Source organism: Felis catus, chromosome D4, assembly GCF_018350175.1.
Source record: "Felis catus isolate Fca126 chromosome D4, F.catus_Fca126_mat1.0, whole genome shotgun sequence".
Classification (NCBI taxonomy): Eukaryota; Metazoa; Chordata; class Mammalia; order Carnivora; family Felidae; genus Felis; species Felis catus.
In genome coordinates, this window is record NC_058380.1 from 50,107,009 (window position 1) to 50,129,912 (window position 22,904).

At 35.6% G+C, this 22,904-nt stretch overlaps 1 protein-coding gene across 2 annotated transcripts in view; it reads right to left on the minus strand.

Moving 5' to 3' along the window:
• Nucleotides 1-22,904, minus strand: part of CAAP1 (caspase activity and apoptosis inhibitor 1) — a 52,222-nt gene that overhangs the window by 8,000 nt on the left and 21,318 nt on the right. For both annotated transcript variants that reach the window (XM_003995527.5, XM_006939188.4), the window contains exon 5: nt 10,210-10,283. In XM_003995527.5, the coding sequence (XP_003995576.1) occupies nt 10,210-10,283 (74 nt within the window). The remainder of the gene's footprint in view (nt 1-10,209; nt 10,284-22,904) is intronic.

Genomic DNA, 22,904 nt, shown 5'->3' on the forward strand with positions numbered 1-22,904 from the left:
TATGCTGGAGGAGAACACAAGAAAATCAGAATCCCAATATTCCTATTAGGCAACCATAGACCTGGTTATCAAAAGGGTTAAACTATCTTACTTTGTTTTCTCTTTTAGTTTTTCTCATCAGATTTTCAGTTAATCACATTCAGTGGTTATGCCATTTAGAACAGCACATTTCACCATCCTTCCCTCTAGGTCCTTCCCTCTAGAATCTCAACTCTCTAAGGCTTCTAAGCGTTATCAACCTACTACAATCTCATTAGTAACAAAGTCCAGAGTTCACTGGAAAGCAATGCTATGCCTCTGTGGATTTCTTTTCTGAGACAACAGAAAACTTCGGTTTTACTAAATTTTAAGTTATAAGGAAGACAATTCTACTATAGTGTAACTGTAGAAAGTCAATTTATAACAGTTCTAGTGAGTTCTAGCCTTTTCAAGAAAGAAATCAAAACTTTATTTTCTGAAAAAGAAACAACTTTTTTTTTAATATGTAAAAACAATCTTTTGTAGAGGACTTTAATCTTCCTCTCAGCAAAACTGACAGAACTTGGCTATTTTTTCTCATGTAGTATTTTAAACTACTGATTTAAATTTAAGTGTATCATGTTAACCACGATATTCAAAATTTAATCATGACATTATCTGATGGTTACTGAGATATATGCAAACAATTTAATACAGAAAAACTGTCTAGTATACTACCAAGCCCACACTCAATTTCTGGGTAACTGAGTGTCCATAGGCCTATAAACCTAACTTTTGTGAATGACAAATTGAGAGATTACTCCAAGAATCAACAAATCTTCACTCAGTATTTATTACCTATGCTACAATGGTGCTATAAAGGCCACAGAAGAGGTGGGCCTTACAAAATCCTACAGGTAGGGTAAACTAAATATTTGTAGCATAACTAAGGCACAGATTTTGCCTTTATGGTAATTAGGTATGCTTAAAATATGGACATGATACTTTAAAATGCTAAATTCTGTGGTATAAAGCATAACAGAATTTTCGAGTATATAAGGCAATAGGGAAACGTCAAGGAGATCTACAGATGTGATATGAAGTAGGTCTCAAAATCTAATAAGTGATGTTGACAGAGGAGGAAACTCCAAGTGTAAGGGACAGAATGGAAAAATAGGTGCTAGAGCTAAACAATACAGAAGTATGTGAGCCTTTCAGATAAAATGTACACATGAGAACATAGAAAAGGACAGTATCCAAAAATTTTGCCTCTGTAGACAAGACATCACCATTGTAGGAGAAAAAGCACAACAGGGACCTCTTACCAGCCTTTACAATAGATCAGATAAGCAATTAAACAGGCAACAGTAGTATGAACTAGGTGATAATTATTCAGTACGAGAGAAGAGGTGAGGTAAACACAAGTTAAGGAAGACCACGGATTTGGAAAGGTGTGATCTTACAGAACAAGTAGTTGACCTAAATAAGAGTACACCACTGGTGTGAATGAGTTTAATTCTCAGATTTGGACAAAGTGCATGACAAGCAGTAAAACTTGTAGTCACAAAGGACAGCTTAACATTTCTGTTCTGAGATACACTGTGAACCAGACGCATGACAAAGCATCAGGGTTTTGGGTTCGAAAAATAACTTCTACAAAACTACAGTACAGTAAACCTGATACCAAGGCTCAGTAAAATTCTAGGTTTAGTAAGAGGTTAATTAGCTCTGAAAAAAGTACTGCTAATTAGTCTAGACAGAAAAGGTAACATCTGACAGGGGATCTAAATGATATGCTGTAGACTGCTGGTTACCTCAGGAGGAACATGCAGGCAGAGGGAACAGCAAAAGTCAGGTCTCTGACACAACAGCGCTTATAACGCTGGAGGAAAGTGAGGACGAAGGACTAGAAAGAACAAGGGGGAGAGTGACAGGCTGTATCACATTATGGCTTGTACCACCACAGGAAGGAAGGACTTCAAGGACTTTCGAGATGGGAAGCTACCGGAAGGCTCTGATAAGACAGTGACTGACAACTTTTAGTTTTAATTTTTACAGTCATTCAGACTGCTATAGGGAAGAGACTACAGGGGGGCATAGATAGAAACAGAGGGATCAACATGCTATAAGAATCAACACCAGAATAATTCGGCCAAGAAGAGGTGTAAAGTGGTGGGATTCTGATCTTTGTGAAAGTAGAGCTGACAGGATTTGTTGACAAAGATGAAAGAAAGCACTCAAGAATGATTCCCAGGTTCTTGGCCTAGACACTCAGAAGAATGCAAATGCTATTGATTGAGATGGAGAAGACTGTAGGAGAAGCAAGGTTTGGAGGGGGAGTGGTACTGTTTTCTTCTTTGTTGCTTTTGGGGAGGGGTCAGAGAAGAATCTAGAATTTACTCTGGAACATATTAAGATGCTTACTGAACATCTAATAAGGAAGCTAGATATTAAGGGTTGGAAAGAAGTCTGAATTGGAGAAATAAATTCGTAGTTGCCAGTCCTAGAATTACGTTAGGATGAAGAAAAGAGAAAACGTCCAAAGAGTAAGTGCTGGGGCACTCACCCTTTAGAAGTCGAGTAGAGGACAGCAAGACACAAAAGAAACAGAGAAGAAAGTGTCAGGGAAGGATGGATAATCAACGGTGTTACACATGGCTGACAGGCCAAGATAAGGACTCAGCCACATCAGTGAAATAGTTGCTGACAACTGTTTACTACAGAGGGGGGCAATAATTAGGGACAGAGAAAAAAAACACCTGCAGATACCAAAAGAGAATGTGTTCACTATACAAATACAGGGGCTGGTCGCAGCAACACAGAGTTCACCCATTTTTAAGAGGAGAGACAGGGACTATATAAATTCAGAAACAGGTAGATATGAAAAATTAATTTATACATCTACTTTCCTTTATTAGAGAAGTTCTTTCCAAGCCAGGCCATATTTTATTTATCTTTCTGGTGCCTAGCACAAAACCACAATTTGTTTGTTGGAAGAAGGGATCAGCTTCAAAATCTGAAGGGACATCATTTAGAAAAAGCATTAAATTCATTTTCTATAATCCAAAGGACACACAAGGATAAATGAGCAGAAAATACATACTGGCAGACTATGATTCAATACGGAGACACTTTTGCCAATTAGAGACAGCCAGGGTGATATTGGGGGGATGAAGCAGAAAATTCTAATGACAACAATAATGATGGCAGAAATAATTATAACAAGAGTGGATATTTACTGAGCATTTACCAGGTACTAATCACTTCTCTAAAGCACTGAACATGTATTAACTCATTTAATCCTTATGCTAACCATAATGGAATAGACATTCATATTTATTATCCCCATTTTATAATTGATGAATCTGAGGAACGGAGTTTAAGTAACTTGCCCTATAGTTCACACAACTGAAGTGGCAAAACCAAAATTCAAGCCCAAGTATATTTCACAGATCTATGCATTTAAATATTCTATAGTGCCTCCCAGATCTTAACAGAATCAGAATGACCACTGAAGCATCACTGATGAGAATGTTGGTTCAGACTGAATTTATCTTCTTCTTGTATGAGGTCCCTTAAGTCCACATGAATGAATAAAATATATGAGGCACGGAGCTAAAAAGTATGTATTAAATGTGAAAAATTATTAAGGAAATGACAAGCCACAGACTAGGAGTAAATATTCGCAAAACACACCTGGATAAAAGACTGGTGTCCAAAATACATAAAGAACTCTTAAAACTCAACAATTAGAAAACCACCCAAATAAAAAATGGGCAAAAGATCTGAAGAGCCAAGTCACCAAAGAAGATATACAAATGGCAAAGAAGCACATGGAAAGATGCTTAACATCATATATCATTAGGGCACTGCAAAGTAAAACAACAAGATACCACTTACACGTCTATTAGAACAGTCGAAATCTAAATCACTGATAGCACCAAATGTTAGCAAGAAGATGGACCAACAGAAAATCTCATTCACTGCTGGCAGGACGTAAAATGGTACAGCACTTTGAAGGACAGCTTGGCAGTTTCTTACAAAACTAAACTTGGTGTTTACCCAGAGTTTGAAAACTTATGTCCACAAACTCCTGCATACAAATGATTATAGTAGCTTTACTCATGATTGCCAAAATCTAGAGGCAACTAAGATGTCCTCTAATAGGTAAATAGGTAAATGGATAAGCAAACTGTTGTAAATCTATACAATGGAAGACTGTCCGGCAATATCAAGCTACAAAAAGACATGAAGAGCCTCAAATGCATACCTGCTAAGTGGAAGAAGTCAATCTCAAAAGACTACATACTACATATAATATTACAACCAAAACTTCTAATTAAATCATAGACTATGGTGTAGGATGAGTAAAAAGTTCGTTAACTGGTAACAAAATCTGATTTCAAATCTAATGTTTACCATCTTTCCTGTGGTAGGAGTTACTTCTATATAAGGAGGTACTTTTGCCAACGATTGGACAAGGACATAATTACTGAATAGCACCATGGATCCAAAGGAGATCCAAACATGTTAAAGGTTTGGACTATATAACCTCTGAAGTGGCTGCCCTAACAGTATGTCTACGATCCTATGAAACCACAAGAGAGAATGGGTAAAATTTATTTAAAAAAAAATTTTTTTTACCGTTTATTTATTTTTGAGACAGAGAGAGAGCATGAACGGGGGAGGGGCAGAGAGAGAGGGAGACACAGAATCGGAAGCAGGCTCCAGGCTCTGAGCCATCAGCCCAGAGCCCGACGCGGGGCTCAAACTCACAAACCGCGAGATCATGACCTGAGCCCAAGTCAGACGCTTAACCGACTGAGCCACCCAGGCGCCCCGAGAATGGGTAAAATTTAAAGAAACATGGCAATCAACATTTTTCTCAGATACTAAATCAAACCCTTCATAATGTCATTCTTGAAAAACACGCACAAGGCATTATGCATCCAAAAACCCTGCCAGTGTACTTTGTTTTTTAATGTAGAAAAGTTGCACAATTAAATGCAACAGAGGGGTCTTCAAAAGGTACAGAAACAGTATGGGCTAATGTGCCACACAAAATGTAATTTTCACCCTTTTGTTCAATTACTACATACAGAAAGAGACAAATGAAAAAGTGGGAGGGTCCTGTCTGCTGTCATTGCTGGTAATAACTTGTGAAAAAGCTCAAAGGAACGAGAAGAGAAATGTAAGTTCTTAAGTCACACTGAAGGTTACACCACAATCTCTTTTTACTTCACCAATTGCTGAAAAGTTAACTCATGTTAAGAAGCTGCATTGTGTGAATACTTACTTGTTACAGCCAGTCAGGGAGACAATCAAGGGCGAGGAAAAAAGAAATCAGACTCAAACTTTGAGAACAAATCAGTTGTACATCTGCTTCTCTGTTTCCAACTCCGAACAGCCTGGGACGCTTTTATTTTGGTCTCCCCACACTCATGCCTCCAGTTCAGCTCCTCAAAGGACGAGGCACCACAAGACCTCACTTGACAATGCAGAGGTTTCTACAGCAATACATACGTGTCAAACTGCTCCAAACAGGCTTAATTAACCGATGGTCTTCATTCTCTCTTTCTTCCCAAAGCAACACAAATCACTGAAGGCATTTTTCTCATTATCTTTGTAACTTCTCCTAACTTGCATGTAGTCCTTCAGCTATGGTTATAGAGTTCTTTTTGGCAAAACTCAACTCCTTTTCTACCGCAAATTCACTTCTTCATTCTTTTTTTTATTCTAGGCCCTCTACTTACTCACCTTTGCTTCTCCTGGTGCAGTACTATCTTAGAATAACGGCAGTAACAATACCAACAAGAAGAGCAAAAATCAGTTGGGGTTTTCCATTAATCCCTCACCTTAAGGATTCAAATGGTCTCATATACTTTTATATTTAATACCTTTGCTAAATGATGGCAAAAATCTCTTCTACCACATTTAATTTTTGTAAGTAATAAGTGAATAAGCTGCGACCATCATCAATTCTTCATGATAGTCTAAAAGAGGTCTCTCAACTGCATTATTTACATAAACCTATCAGTGAAAATGTTTTTAAGTACCTGCTCCAGTATATATTATTTACTTAAAAAATAGCATGTATTATTCCTATAAATTAGTATGTACTAATACAACAACACATGCAACCAGAAATTTTACAGTGGAGGGACAAATATATAAATTTATACATTTTATTTACTTTAGAAGTACAGGTATTCTTTTTCCTGCATTCTCTGGAAGTGTGTATGATAACACTGTGGTGACCACCCGTCTAAAATTGGACAGAGAAGACCAGAGAAAATATCTAAACTTCCATCAGACAGTTTAACCACTGATAAACATTTTCCCCCTATTAAAGTCTACCTTTCAACTTTTTGAAGCTCTTGTTAACAAGACAATTCTTAAAACTGTCTATCATTCACTAATTCATGAACTGGAAGGTCAAAATATAATTGCATGAGGCAACGACATTATTTTAAAACACACACACACACACACACACACACACACACAACAGTAGCAGAATTTGAGCCTCACCACAGCAAAATTCAGTTTGCATATTTTGTGTGTGTTTGCCTGTCTTTCTCTAATAGAAAGGAAGAATGATTTTCTAATGGAATAAAAAATATAGAGAAAAAAACACTGTATATTTTATTCTGCTTCCATTAAGCAATTAAAAAACAAAACAAAACCCAGTCATTAAGCACTCTTCTCAAGTCCAGACACTGCACCCCGCACTGGTCTTTACAAAATCTGACAGCTAGAAAGGAACTTCAAATCAAGGCCAAACATCCAAACACTGCTTCAATTAGCTCTACAACAGAGCCACCAAGTGGCAGTTTTTGTAGCCTGTGTTCAAACACCCTTTAGCAATACAGAAGGCAGCCCACTTCATTTTCTGAGACTTCCGATTAGAGATCAATAAATTGAACCAAAATCTGTCTAGTGATAATTCTACCTAGCGGCCCTGTTTTCATTCTCAGAGGCAATACAGAACAAGCCTAATCATTCTTCCACTTGACAGCTCTTCAAATACTTTAAAGTGAGGGCTGAAAACCTCACCACCTCTTCAACCTAAGTATCCAAATTTGACTTACCTATTTCTCATGTATAGTTAAAAAAATTTCTCATGGCCACTTCCAAGAAGAAACACAAAGGAGCTTAATTCTTAAGTTACCAAGGAGAAAAATTTGCAAAGTTACATATACTCCTGCTTGTCGACTTTAAAGCAACTATTTAAATACAGACCATTATTTTAATATTCCTGAACATCTTAAGCAAATTTATAGCTATATATAAACAGAATTCACTAATATTAGATTTGACATTTTAAAAATATTTTCTACAAATTAAATACCTCCAATGAATAGCAGTTTTCATTTTTTTAAACTGAATGTTAAAGTTTTAAATATTTTTAGCACAAAATGGCCAATATAGAAAATTTATATAATTATTATTTTAAAAAGTGAGCAAATCCATTTCAATAATACAAGCCCTGAGATCCTCCAGGAAATTAATAAAGGATCTCAGGCTTGCACATGTATATGTGCTCATGTACACAAACACAGCTGTGCTACAGATAAAGACCAAAACTATAACCAATGTTTCTTATACAGCTGCCCTCCTGCTAAAAATGAATGAGTGAAGAAACTAATCCCAATGGAAGAGTTCCAATTTTATTTGAGTACGAATCAATCAACCAGTAGATTGTATTTACATTTAAATAATGTCTGCACAGTGAAGGCAGATCTTGGTTATTAGTCCATTATGAAAGCGTGGTCGAAGTCAGAGCACAATCAGATACTCATCTTCAGCACAGCTTGTTTCATAAATGATATTTCTTATCAATGAAATGGGTGAAACCAGAACTAGACCCAAAAAATGCCAATTTCAAGTAACTAATTCACCATTAATATTTCTCAATATTTGAGTATTTTAGAAGCTGAGAAGCTAAAAAAACTGAAGATATAATTTAAATAATGTGTCAGTATCACATACTATGAATAGGTTATATAATAAGATGTATTTGAAAAAAAGCAAAGAGAAAATTCAACACTGCTTTAGATTTTGTTCTTCTGAACAAAGGGTTCTAACTAAGCTTCAGTGAATTTAGTTCTAACTAAGCTTCAATGAATTTTCTTAAATGGTCAAGCCATTAAATAAAATGACAATACATTCACAAGGCGCATTATATTCTGTTTTTATTAAGCTCACTGTGAAAGAGAACAACTAGCTATGCAAGAAAAGCTGGAGATAATACTAAATCAACTTTGCAAGTTGTGCATATTAAAAGTAGACAACATTGGTTCATTTAGGGAAAAAGGTAACAATATTTATTCAGACTACTAAAATTTCTATTTCCTGGTGTACCTCAGCTTCTTGGGTTACTCCAAGCAAGTTACTCACTACCTGGTTCAGATTTTAGCTATACTAATATTTACCTGGAAAATGTTCTGTATAATTCGATCTTCTAGATAACTTATGTTTATTCCATTATGCAACATTTTATATTTTAACTATTTTATAGACATTTTTCTAGAAGGCTTTACCTACTATTTCCCTGTATTCTTTAAAATAAGAGTTGCAACTTAATTTGACCTTTTCCTACAGATTTAGTCATAACATGAACTGTACTGCTGTGCTTTGATCTTATGTTTTCTCACCTCTGCTTGATGTCACTTACTGATGACAGTGTGTTCTTGATGTTTCTGATGACTAGATGAGAACCTGAGAGTGGTCTATATAGGCTCCTAAGCATAAAAGACTTGTGCTTTGTGATACCTGACTACTCTGAGTTCTTTTTCTCTTCCTCTTTGCTTCCCTGTCTGGTTTTTAAAAGACTGAAGTTACCATATAAAATTACAGCAAAATAGGCTGTTAGCACTGGGAAGCGAGTTTAAAGAGCTCCAGGTACCTGAACATGAAAGCAGAAAAACACCTTCCCTTAGAAGGCAGCAATGGCTAATTTGTACAATGAGGTCCCCATTCCTTTCTCCCTAGGAACTGGAATCAACCATGTCAATTACATGACATTCTTCTCTCCACAGATGATCTAAAAGCATACCCTCGACACTGCCTGCTCATTAGATGCAAAGAACAGAAACAAAGAAAGAAACAATAGCAGAGATGTCCAATTACCCACGGGGTTTAAGAGTTATGTGAAAATGATAATATGCTTAACATTTATTTATATATGACAAAGAAATGTAAATGACACTGAATCTCAGTTTATGTCTCTGGTGGGTGCTCAGAAGTCAGAATATAAAAAGATACAATTTTGTCTAGCTATTTAAGAGGCTAACACAACAAGACTTCTGAAAAACAATGGAATTCTTGAAACTGTCAAAAATATTTATTAAAACCCCAAAGTACATAATTAGAATTACAGAAAATCTTGATTTTGTTCTCTCTACATATATAATGAATGAATCACAAAATTAGTTATCCAACTTTTTTTTCCACTGTGTTAACTAAGCAACACAGACCCCGGGTAAAAAAAGAAATTCTGCCTAAATAAATTGATGACCTACTTCTCTCTACCAAATAAGTTCTTATGACTCAAGTTTTACAGACATTATTCTAAGCCAATCAAATATTAGTTGCTTACATAATAAATAATACAACCATTTTGGCTAGAGTAGATTGTCACTGCTCTGAAGTAATTATACCAGGAAACGGGAAAAATGTGAGGTAGTCTTTGAGTAACTAATAAAAATTTATTTTACTTTCAGTTTTTCCTACCAGGATGAGGGGAAACAAAAAAAGACACATGAAAGACTAGCCCTACTCATCTAGTTGGCTTGAATAAATTACAAATTACCACTTCACTTCTGCTAGCTGGCAATGTCAAACACTACTGATTCATAGAAAATAAAGTAATAACAATGTACCTCGGCAAAAAAAAAAAGACAAAAAAGTTATCCATAAAGCTTTTTTCCCCCACATATAACCCAAAGCTACCCAGTTAATGTATCTCCAATATCTTGCAGCTAATGATAAAATTAAAACTATTCAAGATGATAGCTTTCTGGTGGCACTATAAGCATGTATCACTAAGGCAGAACTTTCCAATGGCTAAAGGAGTCATGAAATAAAGAAAGGACATATTCTTTATTCTTTTGATCTTGGACCAAATAAATTATTCTGTTCCCCTATCTGTAAAATGGGGGCAAGCTGGAACACTGAAAATTTATTACTGGTAAAGTGTTTATAATCTTCAGGTAAATGTTATATAAAAATTAAATACTTGGTTTATACCTTGTTTTAATTCCAAACCTTCAGGTTGTTTGTTCTCTTTCACGGTTGATGTAGAATCTATACAGATGTCTTGTCTGAGGAATAAAAATAAATAAAAACAATTTTTAAAACTCTATTCAGTCAAGTAATACTTACTGCTCAGGTTCCCAGAATTAAATCAGACTCTTGGGAAGACACATGGAATTCTTCTGAACCCCCAGGATATCATTTAGTACACTTTGGAAGCTCAGAATCATGTGTATATAAGTGTCAAAAGCAGCAGCTATAAACCACTAACAATTTAGGTAGTACACATCTTTGTAAAAATTAAGGGGCAAAAACGTCCATCGATAGATGAATGGATAAAGAAGGTGTGGTGTACACACACACACACACACACACACACACACACACACACAATGGAGTATTACTCAGCAATCAAAAAGAATGAAATCTTGCCATTTGCAACTACGTGGAACTAGAGGGTATTATGCTAAGTGAAATTAGAGAAAGACTAATATCATATGACTTCACTCATATGAGGACTTTAAGACAGAACAGATGAACACAAGGGAAAGGAAGCAAAAATAGTTATAAAAACAGGGAGGGGGACAAAAATATAAGAGACTCTTACTTAAATATAGAGAACATTGGGGCGCCTGGGTGGCTCAGTCGGTTAAGCGGCCGACTTCGGCCCAGGTCATGATCTCGCAGTCCGTGAGTTCGAGCCCCACGTCGGGCCCTGTGCTGACAGCTCAGAGCCTGGAGCCTGTTTCAGATTCTGTGTCTCCCTCTCTCTGACCCTCCCCCGTTCATGCTTTGTCTCTCTCTGTCTCAAAAATAAATAAACGTTAAAAAAAATTTTTTTTAAAAAGAGAACAAACAGAGGGTACTGGAGGGGTTGTGGGAGGGGGGATAAGCTAAATGGGTAAGGGGCGTTAAGGAATCTACTCCTGAAATCATTGTTGCACCATGTGCTAACTAACTTGAACGTAAATTAAAAAAATAAAAGAAAAACACAAGAAAAAAAATTAAGGGCAAAACTGGAGAAATATGGAGGTAACTTTTCTCACTTCCAATACCTTGCAGGATAGCTGGTGGGAGAAATCAAAACTTAAGAGGAATCCAATAATTTTTCAAGTGTTAAATTTAATGAGCACTTTTGCATTCAAATTATTTTATATTCATCTAATTTCATACCTCAAGTGCTTTGATGTGGGAAATACATATTTTACATGTAATATACACATGTAATCAAAGTAAATGGATTCAAGTATAAGATCATAAAAAAGTTTTGATCCACCATGTTCTCTAACAGAGCTGCAAACTAAACTAATTAATGTTCTTTCTTAGAGGGCATTATACCATCTAGATATTAATATTACAAATACTTTTTGGCAAAAGAAATTAGTTGCGAACATTCAAAATGACTTTTCATTATAAATAAATATTACCTTTTGGAGAATTTCTATATGCATCCTAAAACATACAAGAAATATTTCAGGAATTTTCCTGCTCACAAATCTATTTCTTTATTTTAAACAAAGTTTATTTATTTATTTTGAGAGAGATGGGGGAGAAAGGAGGAGGGAAGGGCAGAGGCGGGGGGTGGGGAGAATCCCAAGCAGGCTTTATGCTGTCAGTGCAGAGATGGACACAGGGCTCAATCTGTGAGATCAAGAGTGAGCCAAAATCAAGAGTTGGACACTCAACCTACTGAGCCACCTAGGCACCTCTCCCAAAACGATTTCTATCCACTTAATAACACATCCTTCAAATAACCAAAAGATAAAGACCTGTGATCATTTCTTTAAGTTTACAATATTCTTTCCAGTCAACATATTTGGTACTTATGTGTTTTGCATTAAAATTTTACTAATGCAAGCACAAAGTGAAATAGAGACTATAAAATTCTTTGGATCTGATATTAATTATAACATATAAAAGGTTTAAAGTTGAAATACATATTTTATACCTCTTTCTGTCTAATATCACCTACTCAGTATTTATTCTTTCACCAGAATGACTGGCAGATCCCAAAGAAGATATCAACAAATATTCTTTGGTAATCCAGGGACAGATAAAATGCCAATATACTACATTAAGAGCTTTGCAAGGAAGAAAGTTAAAATGTGCTACCTCACGCCTTACAGTCAAATTAGATTTTACCTACTGGGAACATTAATCTATTTCTAAATATCTTTCTTTAGATAAAATGTTTGCTCTTACACATCCTTGAGTGGGCATCACTCAATTCTTCTTCTAAACACATAACATTTAGAAGACTTGAACAAAAACATAATGCAACATCACCATTAAAAGAGCCATGGACATCTGTAATACGCTAATAAGAAGGACACAACATCACCTATGCAATATTATAGCTGAGAGTGTATGACCTATTTCATGAAGAAATCTTCAGTCAAACCCAAAAAAGGAAATAAGTAATGTTCAATTAAAAGTAGGTGGGGAGTTAAATGTCAATGTATAAAAGGCAAAAAAAAAAAAAAAAAAAAAAAAAAAAAAAAGGTTGTGGAAATATTCTAGGTTAAAGGAGGCTGAAGAGCCATAACAATTAAATGTTATAATTCACTTGAGACTGCTGAACTGGAGGGGGAAAAAATGTTGTAAAGGACATTACTGAGTCAAATGACAAACAAATACCGAAAGCAGACTGAGTAAAAGTGTTGTACCATTGTTAAATTTACTGAAGTTGACACTGTATTGTGGTTATGTATAGACTACTGATATCCTTAAAAAAAATCACAGTGCAGTATTTAGGGGTAAAGTGTCATGATGTATGTAACTTACAGCCTCAAATGTTTTAGAAAATAGACACACATCTATGTAAGAAGAGGGTACAAATGGGATAAAATTTTATTAATATATTATAGAGAAATCTAAATAAAAGATATATGGATACTTCTTGTACTATTCTTATTCTTATAACATTTTAATAACTGTGAAGTTATTGTCAAATAAAAATTTTTAATAATAATGCAGTAAAATGCATTATTCTATGCATTATTTTATTTTCTCTGTGAAAGCCCCTTGATTGTCCTTCAAATAAAACTGGACATCTCTATAAAGATTACCTGCTTCCATAAAGAATTGCTTTAGTGCCCAAAGTGAACTTTTACAACATTCTGTTTTATCTTAAGTTAGGCTTGAACATGCCATTAAAGAATGTCACCAAACAGAATTTCAAAAGTAGATGCAGTACAAGTGCACCACCTTGTGGCTGAAAAATAAAATGCAAGATACTTTTACTTCAGTAGTATGTGAAGTTGAAAAAATATTCCAGAAAATAGCCTGGAATTTTAAAATCTATACTAGTTCATTTTTCCAACATGTAGACTTTGCAACTAAAATTACCATACACATTTAGAGCTCTCCAATACAATTTAAAGATCCTTAACAAAGAGCATGGAAAGCAAGATATACCAAAAAAGGAAATGTCTTAAAGTATAAGAAACCTGCAAGTATATGTCTTTTTATTTCTAGTTTTATGAGAATAAAAAATGTCTACTCCTAGATAAGAAATACTAGGTGTCAGAGTTAGGAAAACTAAAGTAATTCCAATTTATATTTAAATGACATTTAAATATTTGTCACACCCTTTAGATAAGAATTTTGTAACAACTGGAGAAAGAGAGATGGCAAGAGAAAAAAGTGGGGGATGGAGGCGGACACATGCTTAATCTGGTTTGGGTTAATCTTAGGATGACTTTTGTAGTCCTTTCCATTAGGGGGGAAAAAAGCCTGTTTTTATTTTTCTACTTCCTTTCTCACATCCGCAGTGCTCCTCCTTAATTAAAGCAGCTTAATTTACAATCTTGGCTTTGAAATATAAGACAGCCTTATACCCACCTCTGGGGTTTAAGTCCTCCAACCAGTATAAGTCCAACTTACTTTCTTTTACCCCAAATACAATTCCACTCTTGACCTTTTTTTTTTTTTTAACAACAAAATAGAAAATAAACTATTGGGATTGCATCAAAATAAAAGGTTTCAGCACAGCAAAGGAAACTATCAACAAAAATAAAAGTCAACCTATGAAATAAGAGAAGATATTTGCAAATGACATATCCAATAAAAGGATATATTCAAATATTCAAAATATACAAAGAACTTATAAAACTCAACACTCAAAGGATATTTTTTTTTAAGTCAGAGTAATACATTGGGGAGATCTGTGGAACTTAAGAACCACTACACACGTGAATTACCAAAAGTTTCAACTTTTGGTACTTTTAAAAGGGAAAAGAGTCAAATTCTACCCAAATAAAAAATACACAGGGGGTGCCTGGGTGAGTCAGTCAGTTAAACGTCCCACTCTTGATTTCGGCTCAGGTCCTGACCTCACAGCCCAGGATGGGCTCTGCCTAGACAGCATGGGGCCTGCTTGGGATTTCCTCCCTCCCTTTCTCTGTCTCTGTCTCTCTCTCCTTCCCCCTCCCTTCCTCTCTCCCTCCCTCCCCCACTCATGCTCTCCCTCTCTCTCTCTCTCTCAAAAAGAAATAAACATTAAAAAAAAAAATACAAAAGGAAGATACCTCAAGGATAAAGAAACCAGACCAACCAGCCAGTGTCTTCCCATTTTGGCAAAAGCTGACAATCAGGCAAATTGGCATAACAAAAGGTCCAACTCTGGATTCTCTCCAGATTCCAGGGAATAGAAACGGAGGCTAAAAGAAGCCAGCCTATCATTCTATGAGCTTCCTACTATTAAAAATAAGAAACAGGCAAAGAAACTGGAGTAGCCAAAACAGAAAAAAAAAAAAAAAAAAGTTGAAGGATGTACATTATCAGATTTCAAGACTACAAAGCTACAGTAATGAAGACGCTATGATATTGGAAAAAAGATGAACATATGTACTGATGGAACAAAAGAGAGCCCAGAAATAAACCCACATATACATCGTCAACTGATTTTCAACAAAAGTACAAAGGCAATTAACAAAGTGAACGAATGGTACAAGTACAACTGGATATCCATACGGATATAATTTTTTTAATTTTTTTAATGTTTCTTTTTTGAGAGAATAAGCATGAGTGGGGGAGGGGCAGAGAGAGGGAGTAACAGAATCCGAAGCAGGCTCCAGGCTCTGAGCTGTCACCACAGAACCCCAAGTGGGGCTCAAACCCATGAACCATGAAATCATGACCTGAGCTGAAGTCAGACAATTAACTGACTTGAGCCACCCAGGCACCCTGCATATAATTCTCAATCAGTATCTTGTATCATATACAAATACTAACTCAAAATGATCACAAACTTAAAAAATGTAAACCTATAAAAGCTTTAGAAGATGCAGGAAAAAAAATCCTTTGTGACCCTGGGTTAAGAAAAGATTTCACCAAAAGCATGGTCTATATATAAAAATAGTTGATAAATTGGATTTCCCCCAGATTAAACAAATCTGCTCTTCTAAGGCGATGGTGACAGAATATATGACAAGCAAGACTGGGAGAAAATATTTGCAAGCCACGTATCTGATAAAGGACTGTATTCAGAGTATATAAAGAACTCTCAAGGGGCGCCTCGTTGGCTCTTTTGGCTGAGCGTCAAACTCCTAATTTCAGCTCAGGTCATGAACCCAGTGTCCCAAGACTGAGCCCTGCATCAGGCTCCGTGTGGAGCATGGAGCCTGCTTAAGATAGTCTCTCCCCTGACCCTTCACCCCTCTCCCCAACTCCTGCTCTGAAAAAACAAACAAACAAAAACCTTTCAAATCACAGTAATGAAAATAAAAAATAAAGAACCCAATATAAAAAATCAGATCAGTGGTTAAAAAATTAATAGTCACTTGACCAAGGAAGATATACAGATGCAAATAAACACAATAATAGATATGTTCAATGTCATTTGTTATTAAGGAAATCCAAATTTGGAACCACAGTGCCACACCACTACACATATATTAAAATGGCTAAAATCAAAACAGCAGACAAATGGAACTCTCATACACAGTATCAGCAAGGATGCCGACATGCCCTAGCAACCCCCACTCCTAGGTACTTGACCAAGGACGATTAAAACTTGTTATGTTCGCACAAAAACCTGTGTGTGAACATGTATAGTGGCTTTATTTGAAATCATCATAAATTGTCAACAGCTCAAATGTCGCTTTATTAATTTTCTATTGCTGCCATAACAAATTACGACAAACCTGATAGCTTAAAACAACATTATGCACCATGTTAGAGTTCTGTAGGTCCTAAATCTGGTATGGGTCTCACTGGACTCAAATCAAAGTGTCCACAGGATGCATTCCTTTCTGGATGCTCTAGGGGAGAATTCATTTCATGCTCCTTTGGACTGTTGGCGGAATTCAGTTCACAGAGGTTGCAGGACCAAAGTCCCTGCTTCCTTGCTGGCTGCAAGCTGAGGATCATGCCCAGATTCTAGTGATGTCTCATGTTAGATGTCTCTGACCTCTTCTGTCTTCCTCTTCAACTTTTAGGAACTCATAGAATTAAATTAGGATGACCTGGATAATCCAGGATATGCTTTCCATCTCAAAGTCCTTAACCTAAACGAAATCTGCAAAGTTCCTTTTGTCAAATAAAGTAACATGTCCTCAGGTTCTGAAGTCAGAATATAAACACCTTTGGAGGGTCATTATTTTGGTTTATAATATTACCTCAAATGGGAGTGGATTAATAAACTATAGTAAGCCCACACAATATAACACTAACTACTTAGCAATAAAAAGGAAGGGACGATTGATATACACAACACAAATGAATTTCAAATGCATTGTGCTAAGTGATAGAAGCCAGACTCAAAAGGCTATATACTGTATTATTCCATCCATATGACACTCTAGAAAAAGAAAACGTATGCGGACAGAAATCAGATCAGGGGTTTACAGGGGTTGGGGATGGAGGGAGAAGACTACAAAGAGGCATGGAGGAAATTGTTAGTGTGATAGAACTATTCTATATTGTGATTATGGTGGTAGATAAATTACCATCCATTTGTCCAAATTTACAGAACTGTATAGCAAAAAAAGGTGAATTGTACTATATCTAAATTATACCTTAATTTTTTTTAATTGAAATACCACAAAAGTCTTAGAGCAGGCTCAAAAATATTGAATCATATAGTGGTAAACTGTCACCTTCAAAAACTAAGAAATGGGGCAAAATAATCTTTAATTTTTCTCAAAGGGCCTTTCCACGAAGCAAATAAATCCGTATCTCCACTGTGTCCCTCAGCAAATTCCTTCAGCAAAAGACAGCAAAATTTAACTCTTTTCTCCATTTCCTCTCTCCAAGTAACATTAAGCAAAGAGTCACAGTAAACTCCAGTTTTTCTCTGATCCATGATTCTCTAAGGATTCATGGTATAACTGGCCCCCTGCAACTCTGTTTTTGTGAAGAGACAATTCCCTAAATAGGGGGCTATAGTCTATATAAAATTGACTAAAGGAAATCAAAGAGGTTTTTCTTTTTGTTGTATCCCTATATTTCTATGTTTTCAAGGAATTAGCATGAGATTACTTTGTAAGTGCATTTAAAGGTACAAACTTATGGGAGTGCCTGGGTGGCTCCGATCATCGGGTAAGGGTCTGACTTGGGCTCAGGTCAGAATCTCACCACTCATGAGTTCGAACCCCGCATCAGGCTCTGTGCTGACAGCTCAGAGCCTGGAGCCTGCTTCGGATTCTGTCTTCGTCTCTCTGACCCTCCCCTGCTCGTGCACTGTCTCTCTCTCAAATAGACATTAAAAAAAAAAAAATTTATACAAAAAAATAAAGGTACAAACTTATAAGATGTGCAAACATGTTACTACTTTGTAGAGTCTAAGAATTAGGTCACAACACTGTCAATGATTAGTAATACTTTTTGTGAAGGTTTCATGAAAAACGTATCCTTTCATTTCTGATAAACTTACCCTATTACGTAGAATAGTCTACACCTAAGTATTATGGCCTAACAGCAATTTATAAAGGATATGAGAACATAAGTGGTAAAATAAGATAACCAATTTATTACCATTTACTAGCCTAAAAGCACAGTCAATCCTTTATATTCATATATGTCTAAGAGAATTGAGCTTATAAAGAGTAATGTCAACATAACAAATTGATCTCATTTGTTAGAAAAATCCTTTTATGCTTGAAAATATATGTACAGTAGCTTCCTCTTAAACTATTTTTTCTAACAACTTAAAAATTTAGACACTTGTAAGCAACAAATTGTTTTTTAAAAAGCAACAGTAAAGAAAAATAATTAAAAATCACAATGAATTATTTCACATTCCTCAGGCTTTCATTTAAAAAAATGTGGGGGAAAATCCCCAATACTCAACAGTGTAAAGTGGAATTTTAGGAATACTTATTATTCCAGATTCAGAGTAAAAATCCCAAAGCAAATACAGCAACATGTTTTTATCAATGCTTACCATGTAACAGGTACTATTCTAACCACCTTACAATCTTTTTCTCACTTAATCACCATCAAAATCCTATAGGTTAGGTGCTGCTATTACCCCTATTCTCCAGATTTAAGTAACATGCCAAACATCAGAGAGACAGCAAGCTGTGGAGTTATGCTGGCAGGCATTATTAAATTTAAATTATGCAGGCAGTTTAATTCTACAACCTTGACTCTCTGCATTTATTTAGACTTGCTACTACCTGCAGAAATACTTCTCCACGTAGTAATACCTAAAAATTACAGGTAGCCGTAGCCATATACATATTCATATGGCTAATATGTATCTCAAAGCATAAAGTCAGTTTTCACTCTGAATTTGATCTCAAGGCCCCAGAGAAAAATACTTCCTTCTTCTTGGATAAACTTATGCTTTTAAAGCATCAAGACAGAATTATTTTAAAAATTGGAATTTCGGGGCGCCTGGGTGGCGCAGTCGGTTAAGCGTCCGACTTCAGCCAGGTCACGATCTCGCGGTCCGTGAGTTCAAGCCCCGCATCAGGCTCTGGGCTGATAGCTCAGAGCCTGGAGCCTGTTTCCGATTCTGTGTCTCCCTCTCTCTCTGCCCCTCCCCCGTTCATGCTCTGTCTCTCTCTGTCCCAAAAATAAAAAAAAAGTTGAAAAAAAAAATTAAAAAAAAAATTGAAATTTCAATGAAAAGACAGGCATGACAGACAACAAAAGACGCATAATCCACAAGAAAGGGAAGGCCTGAGACAGATGGAAATGAAAAGGCAGGAAACATTTCTAACTGTATACCTTTTTGCACTATTTTGTACTGTTTGAATTATATTCCCCACTGAGGCATTTTATGTGCACATATGTACTACACACTCAGAAAAAAGAATCCCAGGATTGTCCCTTCTGTGGGTTTATATCTTGCTTCTTTATGGTCCATGATGCCAGCTGAGGTTGTCAGTACAACGAAAGCAATCTGGTGGGACAGGAGCAGACTCGTCTGCCATTTTCCTAGATCTTTGAGTCATATATCAAATCCGGGCCTGATCACTGCCCACCTGTTTAACTTGCCCATGAGATTCAAACAATTTTCCCAGCTCTGTTATCAATGATTTCAAGTTTGCCAATGTAACCATGCTTCATCATCACAGTTGGAAAACGGACTATGACTTTGGAGCATGGCCTAGAAAGACCCTAGAACATGGCGTTTGTCCCACTTTTTGCCATTGTTTTTACTTCAATTTTTTGGTGCTGCCAATGCTCTTGATAGCATGTGCCAAGGCATTCATGCACACCATCACAGCGGCATGGAAGGATGGTACTATTTATATTTTTTAAACCATGCCCATGTATTTGGCTATTCACTTAAAAAAAAATTAATGGAAGTACAGATTCACACAAGTTTGTAACAGAAAACAAAGGAGGGAATAAAAAGAAATTAAGGAAATAAATACACAGATCAAATTTACTGAGTAAGAACAGTCTAATCAAGAATTGTGAAAACAATATTCTAAGGGAATTCTTGATGATTATAAAGAGGAGTATGGCAAAATGAAAATTAAAAGAGTACATCAGAGCCCTACCTTAAAACTTAGACAAAAATAAATTTCAAATGAATCAAAGATTTCAACATTTAAAAAATCCATAAAGTACTAAAAGAAAATATGAAGAATACTTTTTATAATTTCAGAATAGGGAAGGCCTTTTCTAAATATAAAATAAAACGCAGAAAATATAATAGAATAACAAAATTAGACTACACATGAAATATTTATGCATGCAAAAAAAGGTAAAAGCCTTAAAAGTATTTTTAAAAAAAGCAACAAGCAAAAAGTAATTGCAACCCATATCACTAACAATATATTAAAAAGACCAGTCTTCCAACTACATACAAAGGATAAAAAAATGAGAGTTCACAGATAACTCCAACAGCTCTATGTGTCAAAAGATGGTTATTCATTCATAATAAAAGAATACAAATTAAAATTCCAATGAGATGCTATCTTTTTTTAATTTTTATTTTTGAGAGAGCATGAGTGTGGGAGAGGCAGAGACAGAGAGGGACAGAGAATCCCAAGTAGGCTCTGTACTCACAGTGGCAAGCCCAACATGGGGCTCAAACTCAAGAACTGCGAGATCATGACCTGAGCCAAAGTCAGATGTTCAACCAACTTAGCCACCCAGGTGCCCAGAGATACAATTTTTTTAATCTATCAAATGAACAAAGATCAAAATTAAAGAGTAGGAACACATACACTCCACACGTAGAGGTACAAATCAGTTAAAACTCTGTAAGTCAATTATGGCAAAATCTTTAAAGATTTCCAATGTGCAAACATCTGACTCAATAATTAACTTCTAGATATTTATGCTACACATAAACACAGAGGAACAACATTACTTATATACAGAAATATTTATAACATTTGTAGTAACAAAAGAGTAAACAACTTAAACGTCCACCAATAGACCGTTAAATTTTTGCTACGTACAACAATGGAATAGTATACAGGTATATACAGGAAGCCTTACATGTACTAGGTAGAACAAAACCCAAGGAAAGACATTCTATTATATGGAAAAAATTAAGTGGGAAAGGTATGGAATCGTTTGCACAATATGCTGCCATTTTGTGTGAAAAGAAAAAATACATACACACATATATTTGTAAACTATGGAATATTTCTGGGAGGATACACAAGAACCTGGCTTACTGTTCCTGCAGGAACAGGAAGGGAGGAAATGGGTAAAATGAAAAAGATTTATTTTCACTATACATTTTAAAAACTTTTGTACTATGTACATGCATTCAAATAAATAAGCTCTTAAATAAGAGACACTAGATACATGGTTATATGGGAAAATGTCCTTATTTTCTGGAAATTCACACAAATATTCAAAATTACTATAATTCACTTTATGATACTTCAAGAAAAAAGATGAAGCAAAATGGAAAATTGAAAATTGCTATAATCACTAAATCTAGCCAATAGGTATATGGGAGTGTCATTACACTATTATTCTCTGTACTTTTCTATACCCTTGAAACTTTTCATAATAAAAGTAAACAAAAACAAAAACAAACCTAATACAGTGTAATTCCTTTTTCTAACTCAGACAAGTAATGTCATTTGCCTGGAAAAAAAAATCTTATTAACACGGGGAAGCACCTTTAAGTTATATATAATTGAAGCATTTTAGGTTAACATAAAACAGAACTGTTACCTTCCTTCACCAATCTTTGCATCTAAGGCCACAGCCTTACCTTTATTGTGAATTCACAGAACACAGATCAGTTTCATCCTAGTCACATAAACTATTTCTACTTTTGGCTTATTTAAGGTGCAAAAATCTGAGTGCAAAAAAAAATTAGCCTTTATATTTATTCAATGTTCCCCAAACTTTTAATTGTTATCCCATAGCTAACTGGTAACTTTTTTAATAACTCCACTCTGAGTTTTTCAAAGCAATCAACTTATCAACTATTCTTTTCATATTGGTATTTCCTCTGTTTATATGTTTAACTAAATTATGCAACTACCGTAACTGAACTGGAAACAAACATGAATGACTCTTGGTAAGCAAACACTTCAAATGGAGTATTTGAAGTTCACACGTGTATTAGACAAGTTCACACATGTATTAGAGATATTAGGAGACAGTCATCAACAACCAGATTAGCACACTGTGAACATCAGTGAATTTATTTTTCAAATGAACTAGAAAGGGCAATTAATACAAAGAGAATCAGTTAAGTGATTAAGAAAAACTTAACTTTAAAATAGTGATAAGGAAATAGCAGAAAAAAAGAAAAATACCTGCTAACATCTAACCAAGTCCTTGAGCGGCAAGATGAGGCAGTAAACTGACAGACAATAAAAATGACAACAGATACAATTTAAAAATTGGGTTTCTGGGGGCGCCTGGGTGGCTCAGTAGGTTGGAGGACTGACTTCAGCTCAGGTCATGATCCATGGTTGGGAGTTTGAGCTCTGAGTTGGGCTCTGTGCTGACAGCTCAGAGCTTAGAGCCTGCTAGGTTTCTGTGTCTCCCTCTCTCTCTGCCCCTTCCTACTCATGCTTTGTCTCTCCTTCAAAAATAAACATTAAAAAAAACACTTTTTTTTTTAATTGGGTTTCTGTAACACAAAGAATACTCATTGTCTTGTGTGGAGAGAAGTTACAAAACCACAAACAATGCTTCCCAAGTCCCTCAAAGTTCTTTATGGGGAAAAAAAGTTGCAATTCAACTGAAGATCCCATCTGAGACCTGTGAGAAGTTCACTTCCTCCCATTCTAAAGAATGTTCTAGAG